The sequence below is a fragment of the Nyctibius grandis genome, chromosome 8, assembly GCF_013368605.1.
Source record: "Nyctibius grandis isolate bNycGra1 chromosome 8, bNycGra1.pri, whole genome shotgun sequence".
Classification (NCBI taxonomy): Eukaryota; Metazoa; Chordata; class Aves; order Nyctibiiformes; family Nyctibiidae; genus Nyctibius; species Nyctibius grandis.
Window position 1 is genome coordinate 11183552 of NC_090665.1, and position 19781 is coordinate 11203332.

At 42.3% G+C, this 19781-nt stretch overlaps 1 protein-coding gene across 1 annotated transcript in view; it reads right to left on the reverse strand.

Annotated features, from left to right (window-relative positions):
* Nucleotides 1-19781, reverse strand: part of PSMD1 (proteasome 26S subunit, non-ATPase 1) — an 81522-nt gene that overhangs the window by 21687 nt on the left and 40054 nt on the right. The window contains exons 17-18 of the mRNA XM_068406369.1: nt 11061-11175; nt 7876-7992 (exon numbers count right to left, since the gene is read on the reverse strand). Of these exons, the coding sequence (XP_068262470.1) occupies nt 7876-7992; nt 11061-11175 (232 nt within the window). The remainder of the gene's footprint in view (nt 1-7875; nt 7993-11060; nt 11176-19781) is intronic.

Sequence of the window (19781 nt, forward strand, 5' to 3'; positions counted from 1 at the left end):
ATCCAACAGAACTCCAGTGTTCTCCACTGGCTTATTCAGTTGAACTACAGTTCTGATATTGTCCTGGTTTGGCTCAAACCAGGCCAAATAGTCTTAGAGAACCCAAGGTCACTGCTTACGAGTAAAGAGCCGAAGGGGGTTGTACCTGCAGGGAGTAGTGGACAGGGCAGGTGACCCAGGATTGACCAGCAAGGTATTCCATCCCATACATGTCATTCTCACTTTCCTGTTTATCACTAACCCACTGCCTCCTGGAGGTGGGGCCCAGGAGGGAGGGGCCCTCCTGTCTCCCACTGATTGGTACCAGCTTTGCCAAATCTCCAGTTAAAAGCCTGCAGGTGTGATGGCAGTGGAGCTTTTGCATTTTGCCCTCTGCCCGTGCTGGGTGGAGCTACTGCATTTTCCCCTCTGCCCGTGCTGGGTGGAGGTACTGCCTTTTCCCCTCTGCCTGTACTGGGGGGAGCAATTCTGCCTGAGGAGGATTTCCAAGCTCTTGATCTTGGTTTTGTACATATTTGTATATATTTGGTTATTTCTATTATTATTGTTATTATATTCTTTTTCATTATTATAGTTTATTAAAACTGTTTTAACTTTCCAACCCATAAGTCTCTCTCCTTTTTCCCTTTCCCTTTCCCTTGGCGGGGGGGGGAGAGGGTTAACAGAGAGCATCTGCCACCTGGTTAATAGCTGGCCCAGCTTTAAACCGTGACAGATTTATTGGCGCCCAACGTGGGGCAAGAGAGAAGCTCCAACAGGTTGTTCTGATAAGTTGAATCCTGGCTCTGGTGGGAGGAGACCCGGAGAGCTCAGCTGAGAGAATATCAGATTTCTTCCTTTGAGATTTACAAGGGGTTGGAAAGTTAAAACAGATAGTGAAGATGGTGATGTCATTTTTGAATGCTGTGTTATCTCATCTTTTTATGGAGTTTCTTTCACAATTGAGTATTGCAATGATGCCTTACCTGCCATGGGCACTGTGTTATTGCTTGCTTCTTATGAATGTTTACATGCAGTTTAGCAGTGGGCGCTGGTCGAAATGTATTGTTTTGGTATGGGGTTTGATACTGATTTATGCTGTGATAAACTGGGCAGTTAATATTCCGATCTCTTATCTCTATGACACAATGATGGGCAGCTTTAATCGCGAATCAGTAGCAGCGACTTCATCTGCACGCTCCAGGCGTCCCTTAGCTGATTCTGTTAATGATTACACTTCCAGTTTTACTTTGGGAAATAGTACCTTCTCCTTTTCTGCCAAGCTGATTCCACTAGATTTTGCGAAATTAGGATGGTGCTGTCTAGGTGGCATGTTTTTATTTTTGGTTGTCCTGAATGTGTTTCTGATGTGGGATAAGATTAAATATCGGTGCAGGGACAGTTGTAAGTGTTATGCAGCCACCTCAGATCCTACAGTGTGTACTGCCGCTACAGCCTCAGATCCTACAGTGTGTACTGCCGCTACAGCCACTAAACCCACTGAAACCTCGGCACCCTGTACCACAGCTGCTACACCCCCCAAGATGGCCACTGTAGCTACTCAGACTCTCAGCACTCCCAAGACAGCCACTGCATCTACTCAGACTCCAGCATCTATCGAATCTCTGCCAATTGCTCCTGTAACCAGGAAGAAATACCAAAAGAAATCAGCTCGTGAAGAGAAGGATGATGACTCAGAGCCTTCTAAGACAGAGCCATCATATAACCCAGGTGAGGGCCCTTCTCAGGCAGAGTTAGGGCCCGACACAGATGGGGGTTCCCTTGATTGTCCTTTTAAAGCAGACCCATCACAGAAGAAAGGTCCTTCTAAAGCAGAACTATCACAAGAGGACTCGGACGTAGAGGTAACCTACCACTCCTTATCCCTGAAGGACCTGAGAAATATAAGGAAAGACTTCAGCCGTTATGACAGTGAACCTATTATTACCTGGCTGCTCCGATGCTGGGATAATGGGGCAGACAGCATGCAATTAGATGGCAGAGAAGCCAGACAGTTGGGATCCCTGTCCAGAGATGGTGGTATTGATAAAGCGCTCGCAAGAAAGTCAAACACTGTCAGTCTCTGGAGGCGACTCTTGTCAGCTGTAAAGAGCAGGTATCCCTATAAAGATGATGTTATGAGCCACCTAAGCAAATGGACCACTATAGAAAAAGGTATTAACTACCTTAGAGAACTGGCTGTGCAAGAGATCATTTATAGACACCCACGGGACATTGTAGATCCTGTAGATCCTGATGAAGTGGAATGCAACCGATCCATGTTCCGGAAGGTTGTGAAGAATGCTCCACCGACATATACCCATACTTTGTCAATATTAGTATGGGGAGAAGATGATATGGCACATTCTACTGTGGGCGAAATGGCTAACTGTATGCGACAGTATGAAGACAGTATTTCTTCCCCACTGCAGGCACGCATCTCGGCTGTGGAAAAACTGACTAAGGAGAACAAGGACTCATTTAAACAACTGTCAGACAAACTGTCCATGATCGAGAATAAACTTGACTCTCTACCTACACAGGCGCGCGTTGCAGCTGTTAGGAGAAAACGCTCTCCTACAGGACCAGCTCAAAGGAAACAGAACACATCACGAGGTATCCTGTGGTTTGCCCTGCGTGGTTACGGGGAGGATATGAGCAGATGGCATGGACAACCTACCAGTACCCTACAGGCACGAGTACGTGAGTTGCAAGCTAAAAGAAATACCAGAGAGAATTTTTCTAGAAGGATGGCTGCTCCAGTTACCAGTGAGCAGGACCCCAGTCAGGGGAGATGGGCCTCAAATCACTTTTTCCCAAGTGTGAATAGGAGAAATGAAGGTCCAGTCCCTGTGAGCAGCACGAATCCATTTCTTGATTAGGGGGGCCCTGCCTCCAGCCAGGTGGAGGAGAGGGACAACCGGATTTATTGGACTGTGTGGATTCGATGGCCTGGCACATTAAAACCACAAAGGTATCGAGCCCTGGTAGACACTGGTGCACAGTGTACCCTAATGCCATCGGATCATAAAGGGGCAGAATCTATCAGCATTTCAGGAGTAACAGGAGGATCTCAAGTGTTATCTGTATTGGAGGCCGAAGTGAGCCTAACTAAAAATGAATGGAAAAAGCACCCCATTGTGACTGGCCCAGATGCTCCGTGCATCCTTGGCATAGACTACCTCAAGAGAGGGTATTTTAAGGACCCAAAAGGGTACAGGTGGGCCTTTGGTATAGCAGCTGTAGAGACTGAGGACATTAAACAGCTGTCTACCTTGCCTGGCCTCTCAGAAGATCCTTCTGTTGTGGGGTTGCTGAAGGTTGAAGAACAACAGGTGCCAATTGCTACTACCACGGTGCACCGACGACAATATCGCACCAATCGAGACTCCCTGATCCCCATTCATAAACTGATTAGACAATTAGAAAATCAAGGAGTGATTACCAAGACTCGCTCACCCTTTAATAGTCCTATATGGCCAGTGCGAAAGTCTGATGGAGAATGGAGATTAACTGTGGACTATCGTGGCCTAAATGAAGTTACGCCACCGCTGAGTGCTGCTGTGCCAGACATGCTAGAACTTCAATACGAACTGGAGTCAAAGGCAGCCAAGTGGTACGCCACCATAGACATTGCTAATGCCTTTTTCTCTATTCCTTTGGCACCAAAGTGCAGGCCACAGTTTGCTTTTACCTGGAGAGGTATCCAGTACACCTGGAATCGACTGCCCCAGGGGTGGAAACACAGTCCTACTATTTGCCATGGACTGATCCAGACTGCACTAGAAAAGGGTGGAGCTCCAGAACATTTGCAATACATTGATGACATCATTGTGTGGGGTGATACAGCAGCAGAAGTTTTTGACAAAGGGGAGAAAATAATCCAAATTCTTCTGAAAGCTGGTTTTGCCATAAAAAGGGGCAAGGTCAAGGGACCTGCCCGGGAGATCCAGTTTTTAGGGATTAAATGGCAAGATGGGCGTCGCCAGATCCCGATAGAGGTGATCAACAAAATAACAGCAATGTCCGCACCAACTAACAAAAAGGAAACACAAGCCTTCTTAGGCGTTGTGGGTTTCTGGAGAATGCATATTCCAGATTACAGCCAGATTGTACGCCCTCTTTATCAAGTGACCAGAAAGAAGAATGATTTTCAGTGGGGCCCTGAACAACGACAGGCTTTTGAACAGATTAAACAAGAGATTGTGCATGCAGTAGCCCTTGGACCAGTCCGTACGGGACAAGATGTTAAAAATGTGCTCTACACCGCAGCTGGGGACAATGGTCCTACCTGGAGCCTCTGGCAGAAAGTGCCAGGGGAGACTCGAGGTCGACCCCTAGGATTTTGGAGTCGAGGATACAAGGGCTCCGAGGCCAATTACACTCCAACTGAAAAAGAGATACTGGCAGCATATGAAGGAGTTAGAGCTGCTTCAGAGGTAATTGGTACTGAAGCACAACTTCTCCTAGCACCTCGACTACCAGTACTAGGCTGGATGTTCAAGGGTAAGGTTCCCACTACCCATCATGCAACTGATGCGACGTGGAGTAAATGGATTGCATTAATTACGCAGAGGGCTCGAATAGGAAACCCTAATCGCCCAGGAATCTTAGAAGTAATCATGGACTGGCCAGAAGGCAAAGACTTCGGAATGCCACCAGAAAAGGAGGTGACACGTGCTGAAGAAGCCCCACCATATAATGAACTACCAGAGGATGAGAAGCAGTATGCGCTGTTCACCGATGGATCCTGCCGTCTTGTAGGAAAGCATCGGAAGTGGAAAGCTGCTGTATGGAGTCCTATACGACGAGTCACAGAAGCTACAGAAGGACAAGGTGAATCAAGTCAATTTGCAGAAGTAAAAGCCATCCAGCTGGCTTTAGACATTGCTAAACGAGAAAAGTGGCCAAGGCTGTATCTTTATACTGACTCATGGATGGTGGCAAATGCCTTGTGGGGGTGGTTAAAGCAGTGGAAGCAAAGCAACTGGCAGCGCAAAGGGAAACCTATTTGGGCTGCTAAATTGTGGCAAGATATTGCTGCTCGGCTAGAGAAACTAGTCGTGAAGGCACGTCATGTAGATGCTCACGTACCTAAAAGTCGGGCAACTGAGGAACATCGAAACAACCAACAAGCGGATCAAGCTGCTAAAGTGTTCCAAATAGATTTGGACTGGGAACACAAAGGTGAACTATTTTTAGCTCGGTGGGCTCATGACACTTCAGGTCATCAAGGGAGAGATGCAACATACAGATGGGCTCGTGACCGAGGGGTGGACTTAACCATGGACTCTATTGCACAGGTTATCCATGATTGTGAAACATGCGCCGCAATTAAGCAAGCCAAACGGTTAAAACCTTTGTGGTATGGGGGACGGTGGTTGAAATATAAATATGGGGAGGCCTGGCAAATTGACTATATCACACTCCCTCAAACCCGCCAGGGTAAACGCTATGTGCTTACCATGGTGGAGGCGACCACCGGATGGTTGGAAACATACTCTGTGCCCCATGCCACTGCCCGGAACACTATTCTGGGCCTCGAAAAGCAAATCTTGTGGCGACATGGCACACCAGAGAGAATTGAGTCGGACAACGGGACTCATTTCAAAAACAGTCTCATAGACAACTGGGCCAAAGAGCATGGCATTGAATGGGTATATCACATCCCCTATCATGCACCAGCCTCTGGGAAAATTGAACGGTACAATGGGCTGTTAAAAACTACCCTGAAAGCAATGGGGGGTGGAACCTTTAAAAACTGGGATAAACATCTGGCACAAGCTACCTGGTTAGTTAACACCAGAGGATCTATCAATCGAGCTGGCCCTGCTCAGTCAGACCTTCTACATACAGTAGAAGGAGATAAAGTCCCTGTGGTGCATGAAAGGAATCTATTGGGAAAAACTGTCTGGATTCTTCCTGTAATGGGCAAAGGTAAACCCATTCGTGGGATTGCTTTTGCTCAGGGACCTGGATGTACTTGGTGGGTGATGTTGCAAGATGGTGAAGTCCGATGTGTCCCTGAAGGTGATCTGATTCTGGGTGAGACTACTTAAGTCTGAACTGCATGTTGTTGCTGCATAAGTGTCTTTCAGGTTAAGACAGTGGTGATGAGACCGGAGCTAGCTTCATCAAGTGGCGTCCAGTAACCTCCTCGAGTCTGACACCTTTACCCTGCAACCCGTGGGCACGAACCATGACGAAAGAGAGACTGCTAGCCAGAGAGACTGCTGAGAGACTGCTAACCAGATGGAAACCCACAATCTTGAACCAAATGAACTTGATGGACTTTTCGCATAAAGATGAATCATAGACTAGTGATATGTATATATATATTTGAAAATGAAAAGGTAGTGGTGATCTGAGTATGACATGAATGGTATGGAATAAGGGGTGGAATGTCCTGGTTTGGCTCAAACCAGGCCAAATAGTCTTAGAGAACCCAAGGTCACTGCTTACGAGTAAAGAGCCGAAGGGGGTTGTACCTGCAGGGAGTAGTGGACAGGGCAGGTGACCCAGGATTGACCAGCAAGGTATTCCATCCCATACATGTCATTCTCACTTTCCTGTTTATCACTAACCCACTGCCTCCTGGAGGTGGGGCCCAGGAGGGAGGGGCCCTCCTGTCTCCCACTGATTGGTACCAGCTTTGCCAAATCTCCAGTTAAAAGCCTGCAGGTGTGATGGCAGTGGAGCTTTTGCATTTTGCCCTCTGCCCGTGCTGGGTGGAGCTACTGCATTTTCCCCTCTGCCCGTGCTGGGTGGAGGTACTGCCTTTTCCCCTCTGCCTGTACTGGGGGGAGCAATTCTGCCTGAGGAGGATTTCCAAGCTCTTGATCTTGGTTTTGTACATATTTGTATATATTTGGTTATTTCTATTATTATTGTTATTATATTCTTTTTCATTATTATAGTTTATTAAAACTGTTTTAACTTTCCAACCCATAAGTCTCTCTCCTTTTTCCCTTTCCCTTTCCCTTGGCGGGGGGGGGAGAGGGTTAACAGAGAGCATCTGCCACCTGGTTAATAGCTGGCCCAGCTTTAAACCGTGACAGATATATAAACAACGCTCCCAGATTCTGCTCAGTGAGAACTAACTGGTTCTTTTTTTTTTTTTTTTTTTTTTAATAATTCAAAGGAACAAACTGTCTGCCAGCAAATCTTCATGTTCCGTGACTTGGAAATACCCAAACACCTGTATTTGTAGATTTCCTTTGCTGACTTTCCCAAGTAAAATTTTCCACTGGACAAAGAGGTTTTTTTCTTTCTCCCCATCCAAACGCAGTAAAGAAGTGGCTGTTTTTATCATAGGTCCATTTCTAAAATGGCATCAATAAAAGCAACCCATATATGACAGACGAGTAGCAAAGTACTAGTTACTGCTCTGCCTCAGCACTCACCAGAGCAGATGAAATGTGGAACCTCAGAGCTTCTATTAATGTGGACTTTTAGTCTGTACAAATGTTTGCATATCATCATCTGTCATATATTCACAGGGCAATCTATTTTTAAAAGCTAAACACAGCATATGTAATCCTTTTTGCCTTCTGGCAGAAAGAAAAACTCCATTTTAAAAAAAATGTATTAGCTATAAAGCCACTAAGCCAGTTCTGACAGCAGAAACCGTTTCACTGAAAAGTGTAAGACCAGCTACAAAAGAAACGTAGTATATACACTTCCCTGCAGGGTGACCACATCCAAAACTAAGTTTACTATTATGAAAAACAATTTCTTTACTAAATAACAGTGTTCACATAAATCACGAGCATACAGGCCTCAGTGCATGTTAGCGGAAGACAGTCACTTTCATATCATTACAAGATGCTTTTAGATCTTTTAAGGAAGAGCATTTATTCTTGTAAAGCCTATACCTTGTAAGGTATGTCACATTACCTTTGGGCAGGTAATCTCAGTCTGCTGGATCATGATAAGGGCAGACGCAATCAGAGCTCCTTGACGTACATAGTTCACAGGATCATTTGTCATTGGCTCAAGCAAATTAATTGCTTCCTAAAAAAAACCAAGAAATAAGCAGTCACAAAGTTAATACTATTATTTTTAGTATCCCAGGATTCAGTACTCTAATGGAAGGTTATCAGATTGATGCTATCAGATATACTTTTTAATGTATTTTGCCTGTTCTTGGTAAATGAAGCAGAAATCTGTATTTCTGTGGTTTTTAATCTAAAAATTGGGAGGAAAAAAAACCCCACAAAACCCCAAGTGATGGATGGAACAAAATCTACCTGCGGAAATAGGGCAACAGATAAACGACAGTTGTTGTAAGCAACAGATGCATTCATCACATCAGAACTACTGACATGCCTTAAATAGTACACATAAATTATTTGTACACTTTCTTTGCCATTCTTTCCAACAAAACACATCAGCATTACCTTCATTTTCAGTGTAAGGAACAAATGAACCAGAGATATCAAACAATGTGTTGGAGGTTATAAAACGAGATGGTAAAACAACCCAGGTCCCAAATTCTTGGCCTTACACTTTATTGTTAGAACCTGTAATGTTTAGCATCACGTGAAAACATTCATTTCAAACTTACATCGAGTGGGGCTGCCTCTGAGCACCCATATAGTAAATCTAGGTTTTTAAAGTATTTCAAAACACACTATCGCTTCTTCAAATTCAGTAACTTCCCAGCTAAGCGCAACAGGAACATCACCCACAATGATCTATCAATAAGCATTCCTTTCAATGCAGTCATTGATTATGAAAAGCTATAAGAGGGTCTATTGTAATAAATGCTCCTCAGATGTACCCAAGACCAGCATGGGCAATTTGCAGGCATCTGAGACTAAATCTCTCTGTAGGCACATTTTTTCATCTCCATTTATAGTTCTGTCACTTTGCAAGCCATGACTTAAATATATATAGAATTATTACAGACACAAGTTCATTTCTAACCATGCAAGGTCCTCAGCACACATCACACAGGACAACTGAGCTCATCTAAACTCACTGCTACCAAAATGAGATCTCTCTCCTTCCTCAATTTCCCTTCAGCTATCCAGTCCCTCCCCTTTCCCTATGCTAGTTGTAGCCCTTGTCTCACCTCTCAGTGAGGTTTTCCAGCTTGATAATTCAACAGAGAACCGTTCCCTTTTTTGTTGCTGTTACCTGGGTCAGTTTTCTGTGAGGTTCTGTCTGAATCAGCTCACTAGGGAAGTGGACATGAGACAGAGCAAAAGATGGCAAGAGGGACCAAGACTACCCGTTTCAATAGCAGCAAGTTGTTAGCGGGCTCAGCCAGCCTTCAGCAATCACGGTCTTCAGATCTAAGCAGAATAAACCTAAGACAGCAGTTTGTACAGCCATGGGCAGCACAGATAAATTTGGTCTGTGGCAACACGGGGGTTTTCTCAAAGCACTCTGAAATGGCAAGTGAAGTAAGCTGTTAAGATACTCTTTGGAACAGGAGAGAGAACAGTTAGACATCTACCCTGAGAAGCTCAAAGAGCTCTTTTAATCTATTTTGTGATCTTCCGATTACTCAAGTTGGACAGAATCACTTGCCAATCTTGTACGGAGCTCTCTGCTGTCCATACTTAAACTGAGGATATGAGCAAATGCAGCTGAGTGCACGAGTCTCCCAGCACAGACCCCTCTCAGTGTTAGTTCTGCCAGGATGAGGCTTTTAAAAACAAGCTGATTTTATACAAAACACTATTTCTAAGAACCACTTCTAGAACACGATCATGTGTTCACTTAGACTACTTTCGCCAATTGAGCTATCTTGGAGGCTGCGCTTCTCCACCTGACAGTGACTCATTCATTCTTTGGCACCCACTCAATATCACATATGGAACGTCCACTGTGACAAAAAGCTGAACTTTCCGATCTCCAAAGCTGAATATATTTGGGCCTTCAAAACACCCAAATATAAGCTCTGGAAGACATGTCTGCATGCAATCAGATGGTTTAGGTCTTTATCACACAATGTATCCGGAAATAAAATAGACTTATTTGTGCGAAAAAAAATGCTAAAAGCATTTTCACTTAAATCAACTTGTCAGACACAGCATGTTAAAAATAATTAGCTCCTTGATTCCACCTCCACTTGAGGAAAAACCAACCTGGATAAATAGGACTTGCAGTTTGCTTTCAAGTCCGCATGCTTTAGGTACTAAAGAATGGCAGGCAGCGCATGCCGTGCATTTCACAACACAAGTGACATGCTGGCAAGCACTCGCACTCGACCAAGTGTTTAATACCAGCTGAGGAAGGGATGATACAAATAAGCATGAGATCTATCAGAGACTTGGAAGCATGAAATATTAATTCCACATGGACAGTCTGTGCACCTGTTTTGAAACTGTGATTCAGTACCAGTACAGATTATATACACATAATATGTCAGTGAAGTAGAGGAAGCTTATCCCCAGGTTTACTTGCTGCTTGTCCCAATGAGCACTCACTTCCCACAGCAGAAGTGGGAATCCTTTTACTCTAAAAGATCCCTGCTATCATCCGTGAGAATTATCCTTCACTGACACTTACAAAGTGAGAACAAAATTTACTGGCTGTGAATTGCACACCTGAAACTACAGTAAATTTCAGCAAGTTTCATTGCACTTGGCTTTACTACGTGGATCTTCCATGAAATGCCCATCACAGGAAAGAAGAAAGGAGCTAGAAGTTATGCAAAACACCTGCTGTTTTCCTGTCACTGGCACCCCCTTGTTCCCCCTAAAGCAATCTGTAAAAGATCAGCTCCAAGGACAAAGGAGTATTGATTTTGGAGTACTGAACATACATTTAAAGTTCAGTGGCAACTTGACAGTAAGAAAACTCTTAAGAAAAGTTTTGAAGACAAAATTCCAAGAATGGGGAAATAATGTATAAAAACATTCTTCTACTTTATCTGTTCTGTACAAGCAGGAAAAGAATCTCTATGCCCAAGACAGTTAGAGAATTTAAAGAAGTACTGCTCTACTCCAGCTGGCTAGCAGTGTACGTGCACGAGAAATCTGAGCTGCGGGTGTGACGATTCTGCACAAATGTCTCTGTGGCAGGAGAGAGCAGAAACAGTCTTGGCAACGGATGCTTCTGGTCCTCACCTTGTTTCCAGTGCCTGCACAGCAGATACCCAAAGCCATGGCAGCCCCATAACGCACATGGGGATTGTAGCTCTCTGACAGCAAAGAAACCACACTCGGACACTGCTCAGGAGTCCTAAAGAAAGGCAAAAGAAGAATGTTGTTTATTATTATTGGTCTTCAAAATATGGAGACTTCACCGTGTTCATACTGGAAAATTTTAAATTGTCCTTCCACACTGTATGTTTTGCATTTCTCAAAACATAACCACAGGGGTGGAACAAAGGACTAAGAGGAGAACAGGGAAGTGCAAAAATGAATAAACTTCTCTGTCATTGCAGATATCACGCACAGTTCTCACTACTAAAATCTTGCTTTTTAGTGCATATTTTCTGCCTTTAAAAGATTACCCAGGAGAATGACATATCTATTGAGATGGAGGTCTTCATCTCTAGAAATCATGCTGTTGTGACAGACTTTCCACTAGCAGAGGTTTACTCCCCATGAGACACACAGTACTAAATCTGCCACTAGCAAACACAAAACCCAACTCCAGTATTCAATCAACCTTCAAGGTTGGTGGGTCCCAAACTCCCTCTCGCAGTCATTGCTTCTGCTGACTCCTCCTCACCCCCACCCACTGCTGCAAATCAAAGTATGTGAGGAAACACTGATACAACACACACTTCCAATCAGTTTATCAACCATGTCCACTGTTGCCTCCTTGCAATATCATGCTGTGATGTTGCCGCCTTTTAAGAGATCTGAAATGGGAGTATACGCTTCATGCCTCGCCAGCTGTGAACCAGTGTCCTGTTGGTCATTAAGGCAACAGAATTTCTAGCCTGGTGCTGGGGGAGATGAAAGGGAACCCTTAATATCCTACAGCAAGAAGCACATGTTGCTAATGCAAACAGTCTTATGATGTTGCTAATGCAAACAGTCTTGTGAATATTGAGTATTTCTGAAGTAGCACAGAACTCACTTACAGGGGTGGATATATTAATTTCCCTCCTGTCTCTGTAGTCATATTTATCACTCCATTGATTTTGATGCCACACAAACCACTTCATAACACCTACGCTGCCAATTTCAGCATCTCTAATGCAGCAAAGGCAAAACTGTTTGCAAAATAAGCACCTCTGCATCAAACAAGTCTGCATTCTGAACCCACAGGCATCGCAAAGCACATCCATCACAGCTAATCTGTTAAATTTACCCAGTCTCATGACACCACGAACACAAGAACGATGCAGGAATGCAGTTGGCAAGTATATGCTCATGAAAAAGAAAGATGAGAAACTATAAATTGCAAGTGATTTAATTATGTCCTTTTTCAAAGTGCACATCATCTGGTTATCCACTCCATCTCACTGTGTCTTTCAGCCCAGACTAGCTTTTTAATTGTCACATTCACAATCCTAAAAGCAGTCTTGCAAACCATTTACTTTAACTATAAACTGATTTCAGACTGAAGCATACAAAGGAAGGGCCAAGAACACCTTAGTTTTAGCTTCCCATCTCACGTTTGCTATACTGAAAGATGGAGTTTGGAGGGTGGCAGCAGTACCTGTTGTACACAGGAATTACAGCATCATTTAGGATCATTAAGTGTCTATCAAAGCACTCAACAACTGAAGAGGGAGTAAAATCATTATAGAGTATGCTTCAGCATTGGTTTTATTTAACTGAATACCCAAATCACAGAAAACAGAAGACCTTAAGCAATAATCTAGTTCATTCTCTTCTCTCATTGTGACTGAGGACAGAAGACATGCTCATATAACCACACACTCATACTTCAGTTATACTCTACACACAAAATCAGTTAATTTCTACTCCAGCTATTATCTCTTCCCATTTCAACACTTTCCCATAGTCTTCTCTGATAACTAGTCCTAAACTCCTCTTTACACTCTTCTCTCCTGCTCCAGTTAATTGCAGACAGGTAGCACCACCACCCAGGTTTCAGAGGCTACTCAACCCCCTCAGCAGTAGTGGCAGCAAGTATGCAGATCTCCTACCTCACCCCTGCTTCCAACAGTCTGTTTCTTTATGGGTTTTCCTAAAACATCTGCATGGGGAAAGAATCCCATCTACCACCACCACCTTACAAACCTCCCCCCTCTAAACAGCAGCAAAAAAAACCCACATAAAAGAGAGGAACAAACACAAAGTTGCTGGAAACTCTGCTGCCTCTGAGATGCAGCCACGATGACAAATGTTAAGAGAGGGGGAAGAGCTGGGAAATGGAACAATTCTGTCCTGCAAGCAAGCAGTAGAAGTGAAGACCATAAACTAAAAGACATATTTAAAACTACCCGTCAGTCTCTTACTCAAATAACAGCTTGGATGCTGACAATGTTTTTTTTAAAACAAGCTGATGTGGAGACCAGGACGCACAAATCCTATAACAAATGAGCTCAAGCATTCAGCTGCACAGAAGACTTCAGCTCTTGCACAAAGGCTCTTAACACCTTTGTGTTTGCTTTACTTTGGCAAATGTTAAACAGGCAGATTGTGAGGCAAAGAAGAGAAAAACATCTTCTGGCAAAGATGTGATTATGCACTTTGAAGCATTAATCATTACATTCCTGTTCAGAAAGCTGGATTTTACAGAATCATTCACTTGGACACATATTTGTGTCTGCAGGCTCAGAAGTACCAACACAGTTTTTATTATAAAATCAGGATTAATGTACACTAATTGATTATGGAATTCTTAGCCAGATTTGCATTACTTGTGGCCATTATTTTAAATGCTTTTATCTCAAATCTATCCATAAAACGATCAAACATTTTGACAGGGGGCCTTCTGTAAATCCACTTTGGGAACTAAAGCTACTTAACGGGTCCCGCCACTTTCCTCAGTAACGCAGTCTTCTTGAACCCACAATCTTCAAAAGGTGTCTTCCCATGTAATAGAGAACTAGAAGGCAGAACCACAAGTGGCTTGAGGAAGCAAAAGTCTTGTAAAAATGCTTAGCAGAGGGACAGGACTTCAGTACACAAGAGCACTGTTGGCATCAGTGCTTAAGCAATAACATTTGCTTGCTTGCTTTATTGCTGAGATGCTTTACAAAGTCCTACACACTGTTGCCAAAGGTCAGCCTATATAAACCAAACCCACACTTAATAAAATTCATAAAACGCAAAACAATTCTGTCAAGTGATCAGAAGAAAAATTAAAAAGCCCTCATAAGCAGTTACAGGCTGCAATCGTGCTCCTGTGGCATTACTTTCAAACGGTAATCCAGTTGGGGAATATGTTTAAAACATGACCACGTTCTCCTTCCCCTGACCCGAGGCTTTCCCCCTCCCCTTAGAGCACAGCCACATGAGCTGCTGGCTGGACATATACCACAATGAAGGGGCAGTCCTGCTGCTGATGGGAGAAGTTCCCACTTTGCTGGTACCAAGCCTCAGGTGTGTTCCGAGACCAAGTCCACCCCTCTGTTGTGCTGATGGCTGAATCAATGCGGTTACTGAGTAGAAACCTCTGGTGGGAGAGGGAAAGTAGTAACAAAGACTGTGAGAAAACTTAAAAACAGTACTAAAAAAAAGATAAATGGTTTATCAGAAGTCACACTCCATACCAGACTACTCTTAGTCAGCCCTAATACAGACATCTGTCGTTACTACAAGTTAAACACCGAAGATAACATCACATGAAACACCAGGATAACATCTGGAGATTTAATGGGCAGAAGTCCATCTCCAGACACAACTTTTTTCCCCCCTCTTAAAAGCCATAATAAAAATTCTAAACCTGGAGTGTATTTAATATATTTTGAGGGCAGAAGCAATGTACCGTAGTCCTCTAGTCTGACCTTCCCATAATACAGTCCAGTAATTTCATCTAAAATTTCCTACATTAAAGCCTAAGGCATGTCTCTAAATAGGGCTGTATATTTTAGAAAGATAGGCAATGTCTATTTTTAAATACCAAATTATCTTTAATGCACTGATTCCTTCCTTTTTTTCTAACACTGGTTTTACTCAAGCAGTTTGTTTTTGCAATTACATTTTACTACAACAGCAAAACGATGACAAAAGAATGGCCTGATTATTTCCTTCATTTTCATCTGAAAATTGCTCAGCTGCTCCTACATAAGCCTTCAAAACACAGACATCAGTGAACCCAGACCATATATAAAAAAACAACACCACAAGTAGCTTCAACTTTGTTCTGTTACCAGGAAACTAAATGAATCAAGAAGCCAAAAAAGCCTAAAAGTTTCTTCTGTAGGGCTTCAATACAGTAGTCAGCTACAGCTTTGTTTCCACCCTACACCAGGATGAGTTTTACTGTTGTGATATACAGGCTGCAGATGAAGGACTTCCGCCAAGATCCAGTTCGGTTTGTTTTACAAGTCATAAACAAAACTGTAAACAAAAATAAAGATGCACCAAGACAGTAATGAGGGATTCTCAGTAAAACATAATAACTAGCATTTTGTTAGTTTTACCTGGTTGCTCTCAAAACCTCCACAAGAAACAAACACCCTGTGCAGCTAAGGATTTTGAATCTTCATGGAAACCAGAACCAGAGAGAACACAAAGGAGCTGCCTAACTCCTGCCCAACTGCCCTAGAGTTTCTGAGAAACCAAATAAAGTTTTGGATTCTTCATTACTTCTGAAGAGAGAGGAAAGAAAGTTTTTCTTAAGCCTCCAATAAAAAAATTCACAAAATAAAACCCAGGATGTTGATTGTTACTAACACAGACTAATAGAACCAAACCACCCAGATCAGCTGGACACAGAAGGTGGTCAGTTTTCCTTTCAATCAATGATGTTGACCATAGAAGGTTCTCCACAGTTTGCAGAGAACCCTGAAATAGTATTTCCTTTTCACCACAAGACATTTCTTACAGCAGCATTATTGGGAATCTGTAAGGAACCTGAACTGGGCTTTTTTCTGAATGTAATTACAGCTGCAACATCTGCAGATACTGTAATTCTTAGTAGGCTTTGCCTACAAGAGCCTTATTGGGCTACTGAAAGTTGAGGAACACTGTTGGGTATGTCGACTCTGTTTAACAATTCACTTTAATCTTTTTTTTTTCCCAGAGGCATGCAACACCATCACAAGACAAATTAAAAACTCGGATTGCCAGATCTTGAAGCATATTCCACTTAGTTTCTTAGATCACAGTCCAGTTAGAATCACATCCAAATACCTTCACGCAGTTTATCTCCAATTCTGTAAGTTGCACATCTTGGAGATTAAAGGACTATTGCCATTTCTTTTTATATTTCAGCAATATTTAAACATGAAACCCTGTATATGTATATAAGGTAGCATCAATAAGTAAATAAACAGAATACTGAAAATGAACCATCACACTGGTCTTGTGATTAAGACTAAAAATGGAAGTGTCTGAAGCGTCACTGACATACACTTATTTTTTAGTCTAAATATTTAAGGACTTTACAACTCATTGAAAAATGAAATGTCAGAAAATTAAAGAACAATGTCAAATATATCTTTTAAATTCCTCATTAAGTCTCCTCAGTCATATTTCAAAAGATTCTAAATATTTATGACTTTCTAAACTATTGGACATGAATTAATCATTTGACACAGAACTATTTCCACAAGTTGCTTTGGTAGTGCAGTGACAGATTAAAAAAAAAGAAAAAGCTTAACAGAAGTTTCATTTCATCCCTGAAAGAGTTAATAAAGCAGGAACGCAGACATCTAATCGCACTATTTTCAGTCATTTCTGAAGGGGGTATGTGTAGCAGAGGGGGGAAAACATAGAAGATGGAAAACCTGCAGAGAAAAATGCAACAAATGGACATATTTCAGTGTAGACTAAGCACGAGTGTAAACCCAGTCTCTTTTTCTCCTGACAAAAAGGATCCGAGCTATTCCCGTGCGAGGAATTTCCTGCAACTCTCTCATGTGCAACACAGCCTCCTTCTCCACAATGTTTTTCTCTGAAATGCCTCCTGGTTGCCTAAGCGAGACTCACTAAAGAATGAGAACTTCTCGGAGGCCTCCCACCGTCAGGAGGATGAGGCTGAGTGCTGCCAACAGGCGCAGCACATGAACTTGAGGGATAAGCATCGACTGAACAACACTGTCACCAGCGTCAGCTCACATCTAATGTGGACGTGGCTCCATTCAAATAAAACAGTACTGGCAATCTGAAAACAGAAATAACAGCAAGGGGTGGGCAAAAAAATACCTATGCATGGTTCAAATATTTGGTTATGGTGGACCAAGAGTGGGATCTAGCAAGGTTTAGGGTTTAACACTCACTAACACAGGAGAGGAACTGGACATGGGGGCAGGGCAGTGGCCTGCACAAAAAGCCTGGCCAGAAGCATGTAGTGAAGAACCTGCTGCAGATCTGTAATAGATATACAGGAGGATGTGTTTCTCAGAAATGATTCAAACCTAGGAAAGTTCAAAAAACATCACAAGAGGTAGATAAGTTTTCTAGCCATGTGAAATGAAACAATGCACCAAGCAGGTATATATGCTCTGTAAGTCTACATGCAACTAAACTCATATCATCTTCCTTTATGAGTTCCTAAGAAAACTCTTGTTTTCATCTTTAAAAAAATCATTTCCTTTTCAATTAGATATGAATGCATTTATACGGCTTTCATCAAAGCAATCTGCAGGCAACAGTACAGCCTTCAGCTAGTGCTTCATCAAGGTGCCTCCCCCCCTCCCGATTTATTTAATTTAGCCTTTCTAGTCGCTAGTGATGATTCTGTCATATAAATTACGTTATAACATCCACTGAGGCATTCCAGAGAAGTGGGAACGCTTGATTTTCACTTTGACCAAAACAGCTCTTTACTGCAGTAACCAACAGTGATGCTTCTCAAATAGCAAGATCTGTGAAGAAAATTTATAAAGAGGTAACACAGACCTCAAGTTGACAAAATTACGCTTCTATAACTCTTATACTTCTCCCACACTGAAGTGATTGAGGTATAGTGTCTACTGTGCTGTGAAACGAGAAAATGTGAAAAGTAAAAAAAAAAAATAAACCTCTTTCCAGATAATGCTTCAGCTCCAACAGAAACTTGATCAGTAACTGATGCTGATGATTAGCAGATGGTTCTGATAGATGCATTGTCTATTTTTTTTCTCCCAGAAGTTTTAATTCTGTTCTTTAAATTCAGAGATGTGACATTAAGATCTGCATGTGGCATATACCCACAAGTAGACAACTGAAGTTAAAGGATTAATCTATCTTTTACCATACTTTGGTGGTTTTACTCCGGAACACCTTTTTTTTTTTTTCCATTTATGATCAGACATACTGCCCATAGCTCCATCTCCAGAAAGCGGTAATAATTCTAGCCGCCTTTCAACAAGGAAAAGAATAGCTCAAGTGTCAATGATGGAGGAAAACAAGCTTCATCTGTACAATCAGAAAGAGTGAACACTGGCTGTGTTTAATCCAATGGAAATTTTGGTAAAGACTTCAAGTACAGTTAGATTAATGCCAGGAGAGCTTTCAAGATTTATAAAATAAAACAGAAGTTGATTAGACATAGTTGAGCTTAAGGAAAACTGAATCCAAATGCTCATTAGTCCCATACAGTATTGTCCTCTCTTGATTTCTGCTTTTTGTATATTTTAATGTGCTGCACTCTCTCAGTACTCTCAGGGGTGACAATGGGGAGGTGGTCAGATAAGCAAACAGAATTACCATAGCTGGATTAATTTTCATTTCCTGATATATACTTTTCTGAAGAATAAAGATATCAAAAGTCAACTGCAAATAAATACAGCATGGAATCTCACTGAAGGTTTCCTTTAAACAGGAAAAATAAGGAACAAGGGAAAACTACTTTGCTGGAAATTCTATTGTATGATCTGAACATACTTTAGGTCAAGTATTTATATTCATTTCTGGCAGCAGCTTTCTCTCTTTGCCCCCAAAGTAGCTGTATCCTAAAGATATGAATGCTTTTTTAATTTTTTAAAACAAATATAAATCGATTCACAATTCATTGAGGACCCGATTCCCAGCTCAAGCCTGGTGAGCACTAGCAATCCATGGAATGTGATGGCCAGTGACATACAGGGGGTCAGACCATGATGTCTCATCATCTTATCTCTTCTGGCCTTAAACTGAAGGACTCTGTTATACACTTGTCCAGCTCATGTCCTTGGACGTGAACGCTATTTCCATTGTAATGTGGAACTATAAGACATACACTCATCTGACTGAAAGTTGGAAGGTAACAAAAGAGAACACTCATGATAATAAAAAGCAGCTACATGAAGAAAGTTTTAAAGTAACAGTGCACACACTTAAAATAGTGTGCTAGGCAATACTTTTATAAAATTAATCAAGAAAAAACTTGGAGCGTTTACAGGGCAGCAGAACTTTTTAGGGTTAACTGTGCTTCCGTCCAGAGAGCGAGCGAGAGCGCCAGCGTGCAGGCATACACACACTATGGTGCTTATAGCTACAATACTGTAGCGTGAAGAGTCATTTACAGGATCTGCACATCCTGACACAGCTACAAGGAGCACATATGACAGTACTGGAGCACTGAATCAATTAACTCTCTCCGGCTCTTTTCCAGCCAACCCCCCACTCATTTACTTCCCTGCTTTTCAAGCACTGGAGCTGGATACACTGGAATGAGTCAATCAAGAAACAAGGGCAGCAGCAGCCTGTAAGCTTTGCTAATGAACAAAGAGAAAACTGCACATAGATTCTGCTAATCACTTAAGTAAAATCATCAAAAGAATGGAAGAG